Source organism: Dendropsophus ebraccatus, chromosome 12 (assembly GCF_027789765.1).
Source record: "Dendropsophus ebraccatus isolate aDenEbr1 chromosome 12, aDenEbr1.pat, whole genome shotgun sequence".
Lineage (NCBI taxonomy): Eukaryota > Metazoa > Chordata > Amphibia > Anura > Hylidae > Dendropsophus > Dendropsophus ebraccatus.
The window spans coordinates 12,841,499-12,862,265 of NC_091465.1; the positions used below are offsets into that span (position 1 = coordinate 12,841,499).

General features: G+C 44.2%; 2 protein-coding genes across 2 annotated transcripts; both read right to left on the reverse strand.

The window, feature by feature from the left end:
• Positions 1–1,347: 1,347 nt before the first annotated feature.
• Positions 1,348–4,417, reverse strand: LOC138768630 (indolethylamine N-methyltransferase-like). The gene is made up of 3 exons (XM_069946580.1): positions 4,249–4,417; positions 3,507–3,714; positions 1,348–1,771 (listed from the first exon to the last, which is right to left on the reverse strand). The coding sequence occupies exons 1-3, from the start codon at positions 4,415–4,417 to the stop codon at positions 1,348–1,350; spliced, it is 801 nt and encodes a 266-aa protein (XP_069802681.1).
• A 3,129-nt stretch (positions 4,418–7,546) lies between these two features.
• Positions 7,547–18,692, reverse strand: LOC138769792 (nicotinamide N-methyltransferase-like). Its single transcript, XM_069948477.1, has 3 exons — positions 18,535–18,692; positions 16,560–16,767; positions 7,547–8,104 (listed from the first exon to the last, which is right to left on the reverse strand). Exons 1-3 carry the CDS (start codon positions 18,683–18,685, stop codon positions 7,681–7,683), a joined length of 783 nt encoding a protein of 260 aa, XP_069804578.1. The 5' UTR covers positions 18,686–18,692; the 3' UTR covers positions 7,547–7,680.
• Between the last annotated feature and the right edge of the window lie 2,075 nt (positions 18,693–20,767).

A 20,767-nucleotide genomic window follows, 5' to 3' on the forward strand; every position in this document is an offset into this window, starting at 1 on the left:
CTGTAACACTGGTGTATATGTGCGTGTGTGTGTGTGTGTGTGTGTGTGTGTCAGCGGTGTCTCAAGTGATTGACAGGTTTGCTCCCAAAGATGTTCTGCAGCAGATATATGACTCGAACCAACTTTTCTCAAACAGATCAGCTCTAATCTCCGCCCGTGCCATAGACTCCATTCTATGGTCAGGAGGATTTCACAGCCTGCCGAAAGAATTGAAATGGCGAGCAGTATATAGGATCTGTTATAAGTGATTGGCCCCTTTTAAGGCACAAAAGTCTGTGTCAGGTGCTATCTGCCCCAGATATCTGCCCCAAACCTCATTTAATATGGTCTGGTTTTGGTCACTGCTTGTAGTAAATGTTAAATATTATATGAAATGCTCAATGGGGGGGATTTATGAAGACCGGCGTACTCGTACACTGGTAGTAAATCGGGCCCTCCCCCTTCTCCACGTCAGTATATACTAAGAGGCGCATGCTTCTTTGTGAATCCTGCTGACTGGGTGCCCGAACCTGCGCCCTGCGTACTAAATCTACACCTGCTTCCAGGATCATGATTTACGCCTGCCAGCCTCCTCCCTGACTTGCCACCCATTACACCCCCCCGAGCCCCTCCTGCCCAACCAACAGGCAGGCATACGCTAGGGAGAAGGGTTGAATCTGCACCTTCTCCCTCGTGTACACCTCAGCTGATACTTTCATAAATGTCCCCCAATATGTTTAATTTACCACAGATACAGTATCAGGTGATAAATCTCCCACCCACATAAGGAACACAAACAGTTAAATGCAATGTGCTTCATTTTATTGCACTGTTCTCTGAGCCATTAAAGGTCTAAAGTAATTATAGGGATGCGTATTCATAACATGTAATCTAATGTATGTGGGTCCTTGGAGGTATTTATTTTACTGATCTCATATAAACTATTGTCATATTGACTTAGGTTACATTCACACTACGTATGTTTCCGTCCGTAGTGCGAACCGCGAATATACGCACGTAGTTTCGAGGTTGATGCGTTAGCTGGGAAGTATACGATATACGCCCGCACAGTGCACACTACGTATGAGCTTACGGACGGATCGTATACGGCGCCGTGAAAAATGAACAAGACCATTGTTTGAGGACGGAAATGTTGAAACTCACGGCCGTGGATTTCAGTGCGGTCCCATACAAAGTATTTATTTCAGTCAAATTGAACTTGATTTTTGGATCAAAAATGTTCTGTGAGTTTTATTGGGCTGGGCGAAGATTTCCAAGTAAATGACATATTTTAGATCGCTACGAAAAAAGCTAGCTGACTCATACGCAGTGTGAACCTAGCCTTATCATGTAAGTTTTTATTCCAACCTACTTCTCCTTGTGAGCTGCAATGAATAGGACACCTTTATGGTCAATAAGGTCGCTTATACCTGTCGCTTCCTTAGTTACACATTTATCAATGACAAATCCTTCTCCAACTAGAACTTTCCTGACAAAATCCTCAGTATATGGGAAAGTATGGATCCTGTCATTCCCGACTGTGAAATATGTCATATCTGTAGCCCCAAATAATAGGAGGTGTCCTCCGGGTTTCAGCAATTCTGAAAACGTCCTGATGTATCGGATGTAATCATCTTGGTCTTTGCAGATAACTTCTAGAAAACAAACACTGATGATACAATCGGCTGGTGGTAAGACTATCGGATCCATGATATTTTGTTTATTAAGGTCACATTTCACTACATGTTGAGCCGCTTCTCTCACTTTTCCTTCTTTGTCCTGTAACTCGGCACTGAAAAAAATGGAAAAAAATTACCAGACTGTTCCATAGTTAACATGAATATGACAGCATGGAAACTCAACAAATAGACAACAATAAAGATGAATTTAACCAAATAAGAACAGAAAAGTAGTGTTCAATTTTGACATCTGTAGGGGAGAAGCAACTGCTAGAGGTAAGCGAAGCGAATCTGGTGAATCAAGATTCTCTGTGAATCTTGCTGTCAATTTAGTTCATTCTGTAAAGCAAATTCACCCAAATTTGTTAAGAAAATGGGCAAAAAATAAAAATAAATAAAAATTTGGCGACCGCACATGCTGTCTGGAGTATTACTGGGTGGGAGAAGGGGATTACCATAATCCCTGGTGCCCGTCCAATCAGCTGCAGGCCCCTCTGTGATGTCAGCACCTCCCCCTCTATATAAGGCGGTTCGTTTACGGAGGTGGCCAGTCGGCTGTGTGTGGAGGAGAGAGCAGGATGGCAGCCGGCAGTTACAGCAGAGCAGGGAGAGACTAACAGAGTGATATAGGGACAGAGAATGGCGGAAATTGCGTGAGTGACTGGCTGATTGACTTTTTTTATTGTGTTTTTTTACATTTTTGACACTTTTACAACAACATGCGTAAACAAATTCACCCTTCTGTAATAATCCCAGTTAGGTAACTACTACAGTTTGGGCTGTTTTAATGAAATTCGATTACATTTGGAGACATTAAGCTGCCCTTTTCTTTTTTTTACTTATCTAGTAAAACTAAATTATTTTTTATTTTTACAAAAACTTTTGGGAATATCAACCCTATTACACACTATTACACATCAATGAACAGAAAAAGGGTGACAGGCTCCCAACCCCCAGCTAGATGCCCTTATACCTATCTCATCTGGACGAGTCCCGCTCCCGGTAGGGAGCCTGTCACCCCGGCACAGGGGGTGGCAGGTCCTCTTTAAGTACAGTAGTAATCCTTCTTCTTCTCAGGACATTTATTGGGGGCCAATTTTTAGCAAACAATGACCGTTATTTTAATTTGTTTATGCATATTTATTTTTTTATTTTTAGCCGTCCTTTCACCATCTTTTCTACAAAATTCATTTTACCTTCAAAAATAGTCACACCCAAGGGTGTTGAAGGTGACAATCATTCAACCTAAACCTAATTAATGTAACAAAAGCCGTCATTGTTGCCAAAATTATGTTATGGCTGCCAAAGAATGTTAAAGAATGGCCGGTTATGTTAAATAATGTCCGTTGTTTGGCACTGTTTGGCGACCGTTGAAAGTTGTTGTGTGAACATAGCCTAAAGCTCCTGATCTGCAGCAGGCTATAATGCCTCCTCTCTCTCCCCCATCCCTGCTTTCTTGACTTCTGGAAGTCCCAAGCAGGTTCATATATCGGAGGGGGGACAAGTAGGTGTTACAGCTTGCTGCACCTCAGGAGATCAAGAAAGACTCTTTGGGGGACACTTATGAAAGGTATGGCAGGGGCGTATGCCAGGGAGAAGGAGCGGCAAGGCCTCCTCCCGCACCTCAGTTGTCATGATTTACACCTGCTCACAAAAAGCAGGTGTAGATTTGGTACGCTGGGTGCAGGTTGGGGCTCCCGGCTGTCCGAATTCGGTGTGCACCTCTTAGGGAATTCGGCCGGGGGAAAGGGGGTGTGGCCTAAGTTTACACCCCCTTTTGACTCTTTACGTCTCCTAGCTAGATAACAGTGTTGGCAGGTTTGAACGCGAATTGGAGAAATACTTCACCTCTTTCCTTCTATTTCTACATGAATCTTTGTGGCATGTCCCCATTCAAACTCTCCTGTCCGTGTGTCCAGCCATCTCTTCAGCTCCATAATGCATCTGTCATTGACCTTCAACACTATGATGTGTTTAAAAAACTCACTGGGCGCATAGAGATGATGAACAAAGGAACCAGCACTGAGGTCAATCAGGACATCTCCTTTAATGTTACCTGCAAATATAATTTATGAATATTAAACTACTAGGATAAAATGCGATACGTGTTAAAAAAAAAAAAAAAAAGACATAATGAAGCTGCTAGAAAGACTAGGGAACTGGACGACACTGCACAGGTGATACCCTGGCACTGACACCCGCCCCGCTATCCCTAATTGGCTCGACTGCCCTAAGCCGCAGTGGACAACTGTTTGAAAGTCCCTAACCTATGCAGGTGCGACACTGAACAAGGACAGGACAAACAAACACAAAAACATGTGGTCAGAGGTCCGGGTAAGCAACTAGCTGTCAGTGCGGTACAAGAACGTAATCCACGGAGCTAGTCAAACAGTCAAAAGCTTAAAATTTGGGAAACCAGGAATACAAATCAGGAACAAGTGTTAGGTCAAGAGTAAACTCATGTATAAAGCTCTATCGCAGGCAAAGGGATATGGTTTCATAAAGTGGTTTTACAGAAGCCGGAGTCCCAGCCCCAGGCCCCATGATTGGGGACTGAGACTTCAGCCCTGCAGCATAGACTGAAGCTAACTAGAAGTGCTGGCTGTTATCTGCATGATCACTAATTTAATACACCTAAGCTGCTCGGCTGGGGACAGGTAAGCCCCAGCCACGGCAAGATACCAGACATTAGCCCACGTGTCCCTAGCGGGTAGCCGGTAGCTAGGGATGCTGTCGGCGTACTCCCTGCACCCGGCCATGTCGGGAGCTGAGCATCATGGCTGGCTCCTGACAGAAGAAGTGCTGTTAAACAATTGCCGTTGTTGCACTCTGCAACAACAGCCACTGTTTAACGACCAAATACACTGTGTATATGTGACCTAAGTCTCCATTCCCACACAGTATTTTTGCTCAGTATTATGGCCAGTATTGTTTAACCAAAACCAGGAGTGGATTGAAAACACAGAAAAGCCATGTTCACATACTGTTGAAATGGATGGCCGTCCACTGTTAGGCTATGTTCACACTACGTATAAGTACGGCCATTGTTGCCATTGGCAACAACGGCCGTACTTTATGCGCATGTGAACATTGCCTGTTTCTTTATGGGATCCCGGACGGAGCGTATACACATCGTATACAGTCCGGCCGGGATCCGTGCAGCGCCGCAAATAACTGACATGTCAGTTTTCTGCGGCCGCAATTCAATGAATTGTGGCCGTAGGAAACCCTGTCAGTTCACACAGTGAAGCTAGCGGCTCCGGCCACTCGGTTCACTGTGTGCTATGGGAAGCTCTGATGTGGGCGCGCGCTGATGCCCCAGCATCAGAGCTCTGCGGCCGGAAAGATCATCCAGCCGGAAAGATAATCCGGCCGGTACTTAAGTGGAGAGTTCAGATGCAGGGGCGCATGGATGCGCCCGCATCAGGACTCAGCAGCGCTAAAGATCATCTGGCCGGTACTGCAGTATCGGCCGGAATACGAAACAGCCGGTCTCATACAGCGTCTGAACATAGCAAATCACTCAGACTGTAACTATATAGAATTAATAAATACATTAGTGCAGGCATGTCCAAAGTCCGTCCGGAGGGCCATTTGCGGCCCGCGTTCCGAACTTTTACGGCCCCCCAGGTATCCAGCTTGCTATTATCTGCCTGTGTTATAAAGCATATAGCATGTAGCATGTAAAATGGTCGGCCCTCGCACATGTTCACTTCATCAAATTTGGCACTCTTCAAAAAAAGTTTGGACATGCCTGCATTAGTGTATAGCATCATGGTGTATTTCCCCTTCTTAAACTGGGACATGGGAGGGGGGATTTTACTTCCTGGGATGGGGGATAGACGTGATGCTCATAACATTATAGATGATCCCTTGACTCAGAGGATGGTAACCGGCAACCAGTACCAGTACCCCATAAATACACCATGTCGGGCATATAAAAGCCCTTAATTATTTCCCGGACATTGTCGCCTTTCCTGCACTACAGTGCATTTAACTTAAACTACATAATAGCCTCATACACTCATCACTGCAGCCATCATCCCCCTCCGCTCCCCCCTCCTGCTTCTTCCGGGATCCGGCAACTTTACACTATCTCATGGCTGACTCCCTGCCCGGCCGCCACTCTCCGATCACAAGTTCTGGCCGGGGACACCAGGAAGCACCCGGACCCGGTATGTGTGATCGGAGAGCGGCGGCCGGGCAGGGAGTCAGCCATCAGATAGTGAAAAGTTGCCGGATCCCAGAAGAAGCAGGAGGGGGGAGCGGAGGGGGATGATGGCTGCAGTGATGAGCGGCGCCCGGCAGCATCAGTGGTGGCGGCGGCGATGATCTCATAGCCATAACAAAGCTACTACACCTCCCATCACCTGCGCATGCTATGAGCAGGTAATGGGAGTAGTAGTTCAGTGTAGTCCAGAGCGACAGCAGCGGTTCGGCGGGCTTACAGTATCCAAATGTAGTGATTGATTACATTTATGGAATATTTTGGGGAGCAAGGACACTTGCTCCCCAAAATATTTCATAAATGTATTCAATCAAAAACACTGTATATTACATTTACATACACATCCATTGTAATTCCAATGGAGTGTCCAGCAGGGACGCACTATATATAGAAGTCAATGGTACTCATTGACTTCTATATATAGTGCGCCCCTGCTGGACACTCCATTGTAATTACACCCCCGATTTGTGACGTCACGGTATTTTAGAGAATCTGAAGTCTCCCTGATCTACTAAATTAAGGGAAATAGCCGTATATGTGCATTTCCCATAATTAATATACATTAGAAATTTGTCCAACTTTCCGTAAGTAATAACATATTAAAAAATAGTTTTGGCCGGACTTCTCCTTTAAACAGTTTTTCTAGTACTGATGGGATCTCTTCTATCTATAAAATTCACTAGGATATCCATCCGGTCCTTGTGCTTTTTGATAATGCTACTTTTTCATATATTGTTCTGTATCTTCTTTATTGTCACATTAAGAATTGCTTTATCCTCCTCAGACATCTCTGTCATACGCACTCTGTCTAGGAAAGTAACCCCTCTGGTGATGTCTATTGTATTCTGAGAATACAGCTGCTTAGAATACTGTCTCAAAAGTCTGTTTATCTTGTCCGATGTTTTGTGGATTTGCCTTCTATCATCTTGCATTTTAAAAATATGTTGGGGAGCCTTTCTACCCTTTGCCAAAAACACCAGCGGTTTGCCTGTATTATTACCATGTCTAAAGTATTATGTGGCAACCCTATCTCTGTAGAAGCCTTATAGACACTCTAGCCACAAATTATATGTTGCCGTTGCAGTCACCCATGCGGATTTGATGGCCTCTGTGTTGCTTTTTATGAAATTTGTATAAATTTGTGCCTCACGGGGCGTTTTCCTCTACCTCTATTAAGACTGGTGAATGGTTAGTGACTACTATGTCTGCTATTCACTTATTTTTTTCTGAGCAGAACATCAGAGGACAAAAAGTAGTCGAGTCTGGACCACAAACTCTGGGAGTGACAAGTGATATGAGTTATTTAATTTAAAAATCTCTTCTGGCATACATGATACACCATCCATTAATACTAACATTTATAGATTTCTGTATTTACTTCTAGCAGGCACTAAACACAAATAATTAAATTAACCAGATTGTCTACAGACAGCCTTCGTAACTAAGATCATAAAGGCCATTTAAAGCTTTACATATAAAGTCTTGACATACAGACTAGTAAGTTTCCATTCCGACCTACTAGTGATGAGCGAATACTGTTCGATAGAATAGATATTCGATCGAATAGTGAGATATTCGAATATTCGTACGAATATCCCGTGAATATTCGATAAATATTTGATATGCGTTCAAATCCCCTAGCTTCCGGTTTTGTTAGATGTTTTTCACTGATCAAATACTTGTTCCCATAGACTTTAAAGGGATCGAATATTCGATCGAATATTCGAATATTCGCGTGATATTCGTACGAATATTGAATATTCGAATATCTCACTATTCACTCATCACTACGACCTACTTCTCCTTGTGAGCTGCAGCGAATATGACACCTGTATGGTCAATAAGGTCACTGATACCCGTTCTCTTCTTAGTTACACACTTATCAATGACGAATCCTTCTCCAACTAGAGCTTTCCTGACAAAATCCTCATCATATGTGAGAGCACGGAGCCTGTCTCTCCCCACTGTGTAATATGTTACATTTAAACACCCAAATATTATGAGATGTCCTCCAGGTTTCAGCAATTCTGAGAACTTCCTGATATATCTGATGTAATCATTTTGATCTTCGCAGATGGCATCTAGGAGCCAACAGCTGATGATACAATCGGCTGGCGGTAAGACCACTGGATCCATTATATTTTGTTTATTAAGGTCACATTTTGCAACATGTTGAGCCGCTTCTCTCACTTTTCCTTCTTTGTCCTGTAACTCGGCACTGAAAATAAGGTGAAAAAATGAAGAGATTCTTGAACAATCAACATAACAAGGACAGTTAGACCCGTACAATTGGCCACCAGTAGTTTTGGATAAACTTGCATTGAATCAAAGAAGAATAAAATATTTTGATGGGCTGAGCTAGCTGTGTGTCGCAGACAGCTGTTTCGCGTTTCCACGCTTCGTCAGTGACTGACGAAGCGTGGAAACGTGAAACAGCAGTCTGCTGAGGGTGCTGTGTCCTCTCTGCTGCCTGCTTTTTAACCTGCAATGAATTTCATATAATAAACATTACAGCACGTTTACTGGTGAGTACCCTGGCATACTTCTCTTTTCAATGATTACAAACTTGCTATACTGCAACTCGCAAAGTGAGCGCCACCAGAGCTGTACAATTACCATTAATACAACTCCTATCTTCCTACGCATGAACCAGACCGCATGAGGTGGCAGTGCCGGTAGCTGCTCCTTACATAGACAATCTCCCTCTTCCTACTGGTTTTACCTCTAGCTATACAGCCCAGCATACGATTAGCTTCCCCTACTGCCTGGCTGCACTGGTGACTCATTGTGAGGTGTCATAAATTACCAACCCTAAATCCTTCTCTTTTGAAGTCTTCACTAACAGAGGATTGCTTTTCTCCAAACACACATTTTACTGTACATTAGGAAGAATTGAACTGTATTGAGGAATTGAATTGTTTTTACCACAGCTAATAGAACATTCAGTCCAAATGAAAAAATATAAGCATGTGCTTTGCAGAACTATAGAGTGGAGCAAAACTTGAGCACGCTCAGGTTCATCCGGATATTAGAGTGTCGCATTTTTATACCGGTGGCTGAAGAAGTTGGATGTAGCTCTAAGGTTAAATATAGCTCTATAGCTCTAGCTCTAGAAAACATAATCTGTATCTATGTTTTCAAGAACTCCCTATGGCTGAATCCAACTTTTTTAGCCACCTGTAATTAAATGCCGTAGATTCTCAGATTCGGATGAACCAGAGCGTGCACAAGTTTCAGTCATCTCAATCCTTCAGCAAAGCACCTGCTTATACGTTATCATTTGCACTGACCCCATTAATCCCTTAACCCCTTAAGGACTGGAAACAATTAAAATGTTTGCGTTTTTTCCTCCTTGTGTATAAAAGGCAATAGGACTTGCATTTTTTCACCTAGAAACTCGCATGAGCCCTTATTTTTTGCACCACTAATTTTACTTTGCATTGACAGGCTTAATTTTTGCATAAAGTACACTGCAAAACCAGAAAAAATTTTTAAATGTGTGGTAAAATTAAAAAAAAAACAAAAACATTTTTTTTTTTTTAATTTGGGGAGGTTTCGTGTTTACGTAGTTTGCCCTAGGGTAAAACTGACTTGTTATGCATGTTCCTCAAGTTGTTACAATTACAACGATATGTAACTTGTGCAACTTTTATTTAATTTGATGGCTTTCAGAAAATTAAAACCTGTTAAAAAATATGTTCCTTAAAATTGCTCTATTCCCATGCTTATAACGCTTTTAGGCTTTGGTCTATGGGCCCATGTGAGGTGTCATTTTTTGCGCCATGATGTGTTCTTTCTAATGGTACCTTGATTGCAAAAAAATGTGCAATTTTGCACTTTGAATTTTTTTTTTTTTACGCTTAGGACATTTACCATGAGAGTTCAGGAATTAAATAAATTAATAGTTTGGGCAATACAAAATAGGTTTATTTATTTATTTATTATTATTTTTTTTTATAAAATGGGGAAGGGGGGGGGGTGAAACAATACATACACATACTAGAAGTCCCCCTGGGGTTAGGGTTATTCCTCCTGGGGTTAGGGTTTTTCCCCCTGAGGTTAGAGTTATTCCTGCTGGGGGAATTCTAGTATTATTATTTTGATCTCTCATTGAGATCTATGCAGTATAAATATACTGCATAGATCAATGAGATCTGTGTTCTATCACTCCCGGCTGCTGCAGCCGAGAGCAATAGAAAGCCGAGCTGGGATCAGCGTCATTATGGCGCAGACCCTGGCCGGGTAAAGACCACCGCTAGACCACCCCCCCACTAGACCGGGGACCGGAAAAGAAGCTTTTAAAATGCTGCTGTCAACTTTGACAGCTGCATTTAAAAAGCTAATTGGCGAGCACGGCAATTGGACCATGCCCGCTACTAGCTGCGGTCTCTGGCTTGTTTTTTTCTGGAACAATTGGAGTTTGTAATGACTCCTTTCAATCTACTATGAAATGTATGCTCAAACCCAAAAAAATATTATTTCTGGGATAAGCCTCGAAAAAAGTGAAGAATTTAAGTAATATTAGGGGGTCTCACTGCAATGTAATGCAGTTTATAGTAAAACCTTATTCTATAGGTCAATCCGATTTATGTGTAATCTGATTTTATTGACAATCGTGCACAGGTAACAGATACAGGTTCAGTAATCAAGCAACAAAACGTGACCTGCAAGTCACACGGTGTCAAGTTTTCATTATAACAAAAGGAATTTGTAGAAACCGTCAACAGTCATAAGAACAAGGCAGGGTGCCCAAAGACACCATAAGGCAACAGCATAAAATAACAACTATAGAAATGCAAACTCCAAGAAAAAGGTTAGAGAATGTAAGAAAGGAAGGCAAGAGATAAGGGTAAAGTGGAGAGGGAGAAGAAGAGGGCATGGGGTGGGGGAATGGACACCATCGCTGGCTCAGCTTAGCAGCCTTAAAACCCAGAGCCCCTGCACGCCAGGGGCTATCGAATAAGAGCCAGAAACTCCTCAGAGTCCATGTATAGGCGCCAAGGAAACGACACTTTTTCGAATTTGTCTGATCTATCATGGGCCTCAGCCACCAATTCCTCCATTCTGCCAAGGTCCCTGAGTTCACCTATCCACTCTGCTATGGTGGGCACAAGGGGGGATTTCCAATGTCGGGGGATAACTAAGCGTGCAGCGGTCAGAAAATGTCGCAGGATTCCCTTTTTGGCCTTAGAAAGAGAGCCGGGAATTTTAGACAGCAAGGCTAACTGAGGCGAATTGACGACAGTCTGTCCAGAATATGCGCTATATATTCCTAAGACCTTGTCCCAAAAATCATGGATTCCCGGGCAGGCCCACCAGATGTGCAACATGTCACCAGCGTCCGTCAGACATCGCCAGCAGCGATCAGATGTCTCAGGGAACATTTTATGCAAGGTGGCCGGACAGTAATACCACCGAGAGATGATTTTGTAGTTTTTTTCTTTAGCCTTAGCAGACTTTGAGATACCATGAGTCAGTTCGCACATCTTCCGGACAGACTGAGCATCAAACGAGGTAGCAAGGTCGGCATCCCATTTAGCAAAGAAGGGGGCTCTATCGGGACTGACAGTACTGATCAGGATCTGATAGATAACCGAAATGCAATGTGGGATCGGAGAAGCAGAGACAGCCAGGTTGTCAAAATCAGTGAGCGCAGGTATGTGGGTGCCCCGCGGAAAGAGGGCCCGGATGAAAGAAACCAACTGACCATATTCCAGCCAGGATAGCAGGCCCCTTGTAGACTGGGCTTGAAGGGAGGCCAAGGATGATACAGCTCCACCCGTCATGCAATCCCGTACTCTAGGACATGTAAACTGGTCCCACAACAGGAACGTGTGTGCCTGCCATCCGGGCCGGAATTTCGAGTTTTAAAGTATTGGGGAGAGCGGCCCAGGGACAGTGGATAACCCCCGTTTAGTGACCCATCTATCCCAGACGCAGAGCGTATGTGACACTAGAAAAGGAAGGCTTGGAAGAACGGATCGGTCCCCGGGGGGTATCCAGGGGAGAGCGGAGGGGCTAACCGGACACAAAGAAAACATCACGTCTACCCACCTTTTCAGGCCTCTATAGCGCACCCAGTCCAGGACTCCACGCATAACCGCCGCTTCGTGGTAGAAGCGCAAATCAGGCAGACCCATGCCGCCCAAAGATTTGGACTGCGTGAGAACTGCATGTTTAATCCGTGGCCTGCTCTTGCCCCACACAAATTTCGAGACAGCTCGACGTAGAGTCCTGAAAAAGGCCACCGGCACAACAATGGGGACGGTCTGGAAAATGTACAGTAGTTTGGGGAGAATGTCCATTTTCACAATAGCCATCCGCCCAAACCAGGAAGCCGATTTCAAGAAGTATGAGGACATCTCCGAAAGGACCTTGTTCAGCATGGGGGTGTAATTCAAAGAGAAGAGAGAGCTAAGAGCAGAAGGGATTCTAACACCTAAGTAGATGAGAGAGTCCTCCCGCCACTGAAAGGGGAAGGAGGCCTTGACCGTGCTAAAGACATCGGGTGGGATTGAGATGTTAAGACCCTCAGTTTTGGACAGATTAACCTTGAAATTACTAAGGACACCGAACCGTTGGAATTCCTGTAGAATAGAGGGGAGAGAAGTGATGGGGGAAGATATGTACAGAAGAAGATCGTCTGCATAGAGAGCCAATTTGTGGTGATCCCGCCCAAATATCGCCCCTTTGATCGCTAGATTCTGCCGAAGGGCTACAGCTAGGTGTTCCATCGTGAGGATATAAAGCATGGAAGACAAGGGACAGCCCTGGCGCGTACCGTTGTGGATTGCAAACGGACTAGAGAGTACGCCATTGGCCCGCACCCGGGCTGACGGGCAAGAATACAACGCCATGATTCTTTCCACAAAGTGCGGGCCCAACCCCACCCCCGCCAGGACCGACCGCAGGAATCCCCAATGCACTCTATCAAAAGCCTTTTCAGCATCAATGGAGAGCAAGCACAAGGGAGATCCCGTACGGCCAGCCCATGACAGTAGCGAGAGCGTCCTAAGGGTGTTGTCCCTTGCCTCCCTACCAGGAACAAAACCGACCTGGTCAACATGGATGATTTGAGAGATGAGGGGGCTCAAACGAGAGGCCAATACCTTGGCATAAAGTTTGAGATCGCAATTGATAAGGGAGATAGGGCGGTAATTTTTGCAATATTTAGGGTCTTTACCAGGTTTGGGCAAGACCACCACATGTGCCTCTAGGGATTGGCGAGGGAAGGGACAGGTCATGGAAACGCTGTTGAAGCATTTGGTCATGAATGGCACTAACAACTCTTTGAAAGTTTTGAAGAATCCGGCAGTGAAGCCGTCCGGCCCCGGACTCTTGCCCCCTTTGGCCTCAGTGATGGCCGACTGAAACTCTCCTTCAGTGAAGGGGGTCTCCAACTCCTCAGCCGACTCCACAGGAACGGTAGGTAGTGCCGTATCGAGCAGATAAACAGACACCCTAGTCTCCCTTTCCTCCACCGGCAACTCTGAAAAGCGACTTTTAATGTTGTATAAAGAGGAGAAATAGGAGCAGAAAAGAGCAGTGATCCCTTTAGGATTATGTACCTCTTTGCCGCGATGGTCAAGGAGACCAGGTATGTGTGTGAACCGCGTCCTCGGATGAATTAGCCGAGCCAACGTTCTGCCGCTTTTGTTAGCGTGTTCATATAGGAAGCTACGATACCGTTCCTGCTGAGAGGAAGAGGACTTAGCAAGACAATCCTTGAGCTGTTCCCTAGCCAGGGTCAGCTCCGTCAAGGTCTCAGTGGTGGCATTACGTTTATGGGCCGTGGAAAGTGCTTCGACCCGACCCAGCAGTGCAACAATTTTCGCACCTCTCTCCCTCTTAAGCCTGGCCCCATGCTGAATCAAGGTCCCCCTGACCACACACTTGAGAGCCTCCCATTGCAAAGGCAAAGCAGTATCATCTGAAACATGGTCCCGGATAAAGTCCTGTATAGTCTGGGACACGGCCGCCTTACATGCCACATCCCGGATTAGTGTCTCATTCAGTCTCCACGACCACTCCCTGGGTACCAGCCCCGGCAGCCGCAAAGACATAAAGATCGGAGCGTGATCTGACCATAGAGCGGTGCCTATGTGGGCCGTGGGATGAAGGGTCAATGCAAACTGCGCCACCATGAACATGTCTAGTCTGCCATAGGTACGGTGCGCGTCAGAATAGTGAGTAAAATCCTTATCCGCAGGATGAAGGATTCTCCAGATGTCAACTAGAGTGTGCATACTCAGGAGCGATCGTGCCAACACATACTCTAAACGTGGCACAGCAGTTCTGCCGGAGGAGGTATCCAGGGAGGGGTCCATGACCAGATTAAAGTCGCCCCCTAAGATCAGCAAGCCATCAATAAAAGTAGAAGCAGCCCTAAGGATCGTACGCAGAGTGCTACCTTGGTTGGTAGGGAGTGTGTGGCAGGGATTTATGCAAAGCAATAGAAACACCTTTGGATTTGGCAGCGGGATTAGTGCTATGGGACCAGACATTATAGTAATTAAGTCTCATGCGAGGAGTCTGAGAGGTCTTAAAATGCGTTTCCTGCAGTAGCAGGATATGGACTTTTTGCCTGTGCATGGAGTAAATGATTTGCGATCGTTTTTGTGGGACATTCAGTCCCCTGACGTTGAGAGACGCCAGCCTGATGTCCATCCCCGCCGCCCCCACACCCTCAAAGGGAGGCCCTAGAAAGAGGGAGAGAGAAGAGACTAGGGTAGAAAGAAAGAAGAGAGAAATGAAAGATGGGAAGGACCAGAGCAGAGGACTGAGCCTGCAGTCAGAAATAGAAGGTTTCCAAGGGGGAAACCTCCAAATCCAAGTAGGAGCTACACTACCCAGAAAAACCCAAATGGGTGCAACGACGCCTAGAGCGTCTTAACCTAGTGAGGGACGGACTAACAGATGAGGTCTGCGAGTCCGTGACAGGGCACCAAAAATGAAAAATCTTAGTAAGCAACACCCCTTTCTGGAACAAACAGTAAGCGCAAAAATAACAAAACACCCCCTGGTGGCGGCCAAGGAAGGCCGTGGAATCCTCCTCGTGGAGGCAGCAGACTATGCTACAGAATAAATCCTAAAACCAACTACATTCTGTCAGCAACCACATAATGCGAACATAATAAACACAATGCAGCTGCAAAAAAAAGCAAAACCAAAATGAAGCAACCAGCCAACATTAGGAGAAAAAGATACATCTCAAGTAGGGAAGGCACTGTAGAACACGACGGTGTGGAGCCTCGTAGCGACCTCAATCATCCGGAGCCGAGGCTCCGCTTGGACGGACCGGGCGGCCAATAGGCAGTGGCAACAGCGGGTCCCAGTCAGGCAGAGTTATTTGGGGAAGGTCCAGTGACATCAGGAAGGCCGGCAGATCATCTGGTCAATCCGATTTAAATGATACTTCTGTTTATATAGATTTTCTATTTTACAGTAACATCTCTTTTTCTTTTTTGTAATATAATTAAAATTGGAATTTTCAATCACTTTTTACTTATTTTGATTGATATATATATATATATATATATATATATTGTTATACCTATGATTCGGAAAATTGTGCGTACTATATTACCAAATATGTTAACTTTTTTGGTGGGGGGATTTAGAATTTTTTTTTTTTTAGTTTCCTTTAGGGGCTTTTATAAGCAATCATAAGATTGCTTATACTGATCAATACTATTCTATTATGATACCAAATATGACTATTTATTTATTTTCTTTTTTACATTTTTATTTGCAAAATGGAAAAAGGAAGTGATTTCAGCTTTTATTGTGATATTATTTTATTCTTTATTAATCCCTCTAGTGGGTTTTTCTATGCAATCATTAGATTGCTTATACTGGTCAATGCTATTCCAGGCAGACTCTAGTAACAGATTGCCAATCGGACAGAACAGATCTAAAAATGTACCATGTGGCTGTAAGGAAAACCTATCAGGACCCCAGCAGTCACACAACAGGGGTTCCAATCGGTCAGTGACAGGAGCTGCTGTTGTCACCGACACACTTGAACACTACAATTGCGATAGATTGTGGTATTTTAGGGGGTAAAAAATGACCATCAGAATTTCTGCTTTTAGTCATTGACCACTGATAACAGCTGAAACTCACCATCTCTGAAGGGAGCTCAGCTGCTTAAATAGCTTCATAGTACTATAGCATGACATGGAGCGTTAACTTGGGTTATTTAGAGAGTAATTTGATGTAGGCTGAGCCTAGAATTTTAGGAATTAGGTGGTAAGATGATGCCTTAAAGGGGTACTCCAGCGGGGGGGGCACTTTTTTGCTGGGACCAGGGAGGAGGTGGCTGAGGGAAAAGACGTCCACTCACCTCCTCGGTTCCAGCGGCGGGTCCCGCATCACAGCGCTTCGGTCCCCAGTTCCCGGACGTTTCCTGGTGTCTGACGCGGGCTCGAGACGTGACGTTTCAGATCCGCTCAGCCAGTAAGTTAAGGAGGCGGGATGCTTTTCAAGTCCGCTCAGATCCCACCTGTCACTGACTGGGTTAGCGGACCTGAGACGTATCGTCTCGGGCCCACATCAGACACCTGGAAGTGGCCGGCGACCGGAGAGCTGCGATACGGGGCCCACCGATGGAACCCCTTTAATGTTAATTGTAAATATAAGGGATTCCCCTAAAACTAGGAGAAAAATTTCACCTCTTTCCTTCCAAGTCGACATGAAGCTGTGTAGCATGTCCCCATTCAAATGCTCCTGTCCGTGTGTTCAGCCATCTCTTCAGCTCCAGGATGCATCTGTCTCGAACCTTGAGGATGATAATGGCTTTGAAAAACTCACTGGGCGCATAGAGATGATGAATCATGGAACCAATGCTGAGGTCAATCAGGACATCTCCTCTAATATGACCTGCAGAAGGATTTTTTGAATATTAAACCATCTATTAGGATAATGTGCTATACATGTTCTAAACACACAATATCATAGACCATGGGCATGCTGAGGAAGTCAGCATCTATGTAGGAGCTGTCAGATAGTGGCCATTACCTGTCCATCACATGGCAGGCTTCTCCACATAATATACTATGTGTTCATGTGTCCACAGAGGTTCCCTAGCAATTTCTCAGTCACACAAACCCCTTAGCCTCATCTGGACAAAAAGCATTAATTAAAGGGCTATTCTGGGGACTTTTCTTTCTTTTCTTTTTCTTTTTTTGCTAATATGTTGCTTTAGGCTATGTTCACACTATGTAAGTTCTGTGGAAATCACGGCCATTGAAACAACTGCCGTGATTTCCACGGAACTTACGTAGGTAGTGCTGCAGGCTGAAGGAATCCTGGCTAGAGACCATATCAGTTTTCTGCTGCCTCTATTCAGTGAATAGCCTTAGGGTGGACACGTACAGGATCCGTAACAGATCCGCAGCAGATTTGATGGCCCAGATTTGATTTGTTTTGAATCTCCATTATCTCCACCATCAAATCTGCTGCGGATCCTGTACGTGTGGATGCACCCTTAATGGTTGTGTAGTTCTGTAACTGCAGGGCTGCCCTCTACACCGCGGGTGGCGACAGTTCAGAAAAAAAAAGAAAAAAAGAAAAAAAAAAAACGATTCTTTCAAATCAACATGTGCCAGAAAGATTTGTAATTTGCTTCTATTAAAAAATCTCCAGTCTTCCAGTATTTATCAACTGCTGTATGTCCTGCAGGAAGTGGTGTATACTTTTCAGTCTGGAGAGGAGAAGAGGTTTTCTATGGGGATTTGTCGCTGCTCTGTACAGTTCCTGACATGTACAGAGGTGTCAGCAGAGAGCACTGTGTCAGACTGGAAACAATACATCACTACAGCAGCTGAAAGTACTGAAAGACACAAGATTTGGCACTTACTGGCACCAGTTGATTTTAAAGGTTTTTTTTTTTTTTTTTAATGTACAACACGTTTAATCTCAGAATGGAGTAACGGTTACAAATGTGCATACTTCCACTCTATTCATTCGCTATAGGAGCTGCCGGAGGTAGCCAAAAGCCGAGTACAGTGATCAGCTATCTCCAGCAGCATTCATAAATAATTCATGGATCAGCTGTGCACACATGTAGCCTTCACTCTCCTCTGATAAAACATTAACGTCCTCAAGCAGTTGCACTCCCTACCCACCATCAGGCCATGTTCAGACCTCGTATGAGACCAGCCGTTCCGTGACCCGGCCGGGTCATGGAATGGCCGTTCTCTGAAAAGACCATCCCGGATGAGCTAAAATCAGACTCCCCTTCACCAGGCTGGGGTGCCCTGCTCTGTTTTGTTTCAGTCCACAAAATGGCCGACATGGAGGAGCATGTGACCATGCCCTGTCCACTGTGTCCTTCATAGACATATATAGGCTGTGTGGTGGACACTGGGGGGGCGGGGCCTGGTCACATGCTCCTCCATGTCAGCAATCTTATGGACCAAAACCCCACAGAGCAGGGCAGCACAGGATGGAGAAGGGGAGTCTGATGTTAGCTCTATGAGGTACACAGGGAGCTGCTGTCAGTATATACAGTGAGTACACTTACTAATACTGTACACTGAGCAATTTTACTATAAAGTGGCCAACCCCTTTAATTTAAAAAGGTATACACTGTTTTACAATAAAAATATAAAAAATACAAAATTAAAAACATCAAAATGAACTTACCCGCAGAGAAAGTTTTTGTAAAATTTTCAATGAGAAAAATCAAGAAATCCTCTTCAAAGACCATATCGGGTTTATCTGAAAAGTAATGCTCCAGATGTTGTCTGGAATCCATGCCGTGTAGATGATAGAGCTTATGGCTGCTGGAATCCATTGTGTAATCTTCTGCCACAGATAGGGTGACTGCCTCTACGTTCATTGACTTTATATAATTACCAGAAGTTCTTGCCGAGTCACTTATGATGCCGTCATTGGAATATGTGTTATGAAATTACTGGGAACGTTACTAATCTTTGAATAAACACTTTATATTGTAAAAAAAAAACTGTATAATAAAACTATTATATTTTAAATGGAACATGGGAAAAATATACTCTATCTTGTTAGTCTGCAATAACTTTTCAAAACAACATATGCTCAGCTGTACAGTAAGGATCTATTGTGAGCTGCCCTGGCTTGGCCATGACCAATAGAATAAATGTAAGATTGAGTACACCGACCAGTAATATTAATATTATTTGATGCAAGAATCACCCTTACCGGTAACAGTGGTGGCTGGTACCTGGGAAAGATAAGTGGACTAACCCCTTCCTTAGTAATGGTTGCTGTTTATTAGGTTGCTTCACTACTAAGCCAGTAAGAAATAGAAAAAATTCACCACAGTAGTAAAAAAAAAAAAAAAAATTGGCCTACTAGAAGCACTTTTCAGGTATGTTCACACAACGTATGTTTTGTGTAAATCGCGACCATTGTTGCATCAACGGCCATGAATTATGCAAAACACAGGTTCTGTTGCAATGAATGGAATCGCGTCCGGAGCATATTCACTGTGGCCGCTATTCATGGCTGACGGCTGCATCTAAATTGCTATTTCTCCCCATCCCCGGTTTCTAGTGGGCAGATCGCTCTCCCGCAATGCGATTGCGGAAGGGCAATCCGTTTAACTTAATCAGCCGTGCCTCTGTGTCGGAATGATGCTGGGCCCAGCTCGGTATTCTGTTGATCTGGTCTGCAGCAAACCAGACCAATAGAGCACTGATCTAATGGATCGGTGCTCTATTACATACGCAGCATTGACCTCAATGGGAGATCAATGCTGTGTATATAAAAGTCCCCCAGGGGACCTCTTATTACTGTGTAAAAAAAATAAATAAAGATTTTTCATTAATAAAAAATCCCCTCCCCTAATAAAAACTTGAATCACCCCCCCTTTTCCCATTTTATAAATAAAAATAAATAAATAAACATATTGGGTATCGCCACGTGCATAATCGCCCAAACTATTAAACTATCACATTATTGATCTCACACGGTAAATGGTGCAAACGCAAAAATCTGCCAAAGCGCACAATTGCTCATTTTTAGTCACAACAAATCCAGAAAATTGTAATAAAAAGCGACCAAAAAGTTCAATATACGCAAACAAGGTACCACTAGAAAGTACAGGTCATGGCGCAAAAAATAACACCTCAACCAGTCCCATAGACCAAAGGATAAAAGTGTTATAAGCCTGGTAATTTTTTTTCGGTTTCGCAGCAAATTTTATGGAAAAATTAAGTCTGTCATTGCAAAGTACAATTAGTGACACAAAACATGAGGGTTTGTGTGGGTCTGTAGGTGAAAAAAAGGAAGTGCTAAGGCCTTTTAAACGCAAGGAGAAAAAAAAACTAAAGCACAAAAACAAAATTTTGCATGGTCCTGTAGGGGTTAAAGTCTTCTCCAAAACCTACAAAAGCTAGATCTTATTTTTGGGGTAAGTCTTATTTCCGGAGAAACACCATATTAAGCATTGAGTGATCTCCAATGCGCTTTTTTATGGTGGTCACTAATGGGCTTTATTCCAACCAATAAGTCTATTTTTATGATGGGGACAGAATAAGTTGATGCAAGCTCCCACATCAGAATTGCAGGGGAATGTTTCACCCTGGGTAGTTTAGACCATTACATGCCACTATCAAGTCATAACAAGTCCAACAAAGAGATCACTGTCTACCGATGAGGCTACATGGCAGCTGGGGGTCTTCCGCCATGTATATGCCTCAGTGAGGACGAAAAATTTTTCTTGGTCCTTAATGCCCAAAGTGGCTGCATAGTTACAGTGCTGCGGCAGGAGCACAGGGTTTTTTTCCCATTTACCTTACTTGTCCCCTATCCACAGGGGGAGGACGAGGGTATGTTAAACTTACGAAACACAGTTATAATGACAATTACACTTTCCGTTCATTGACTTTTGTGG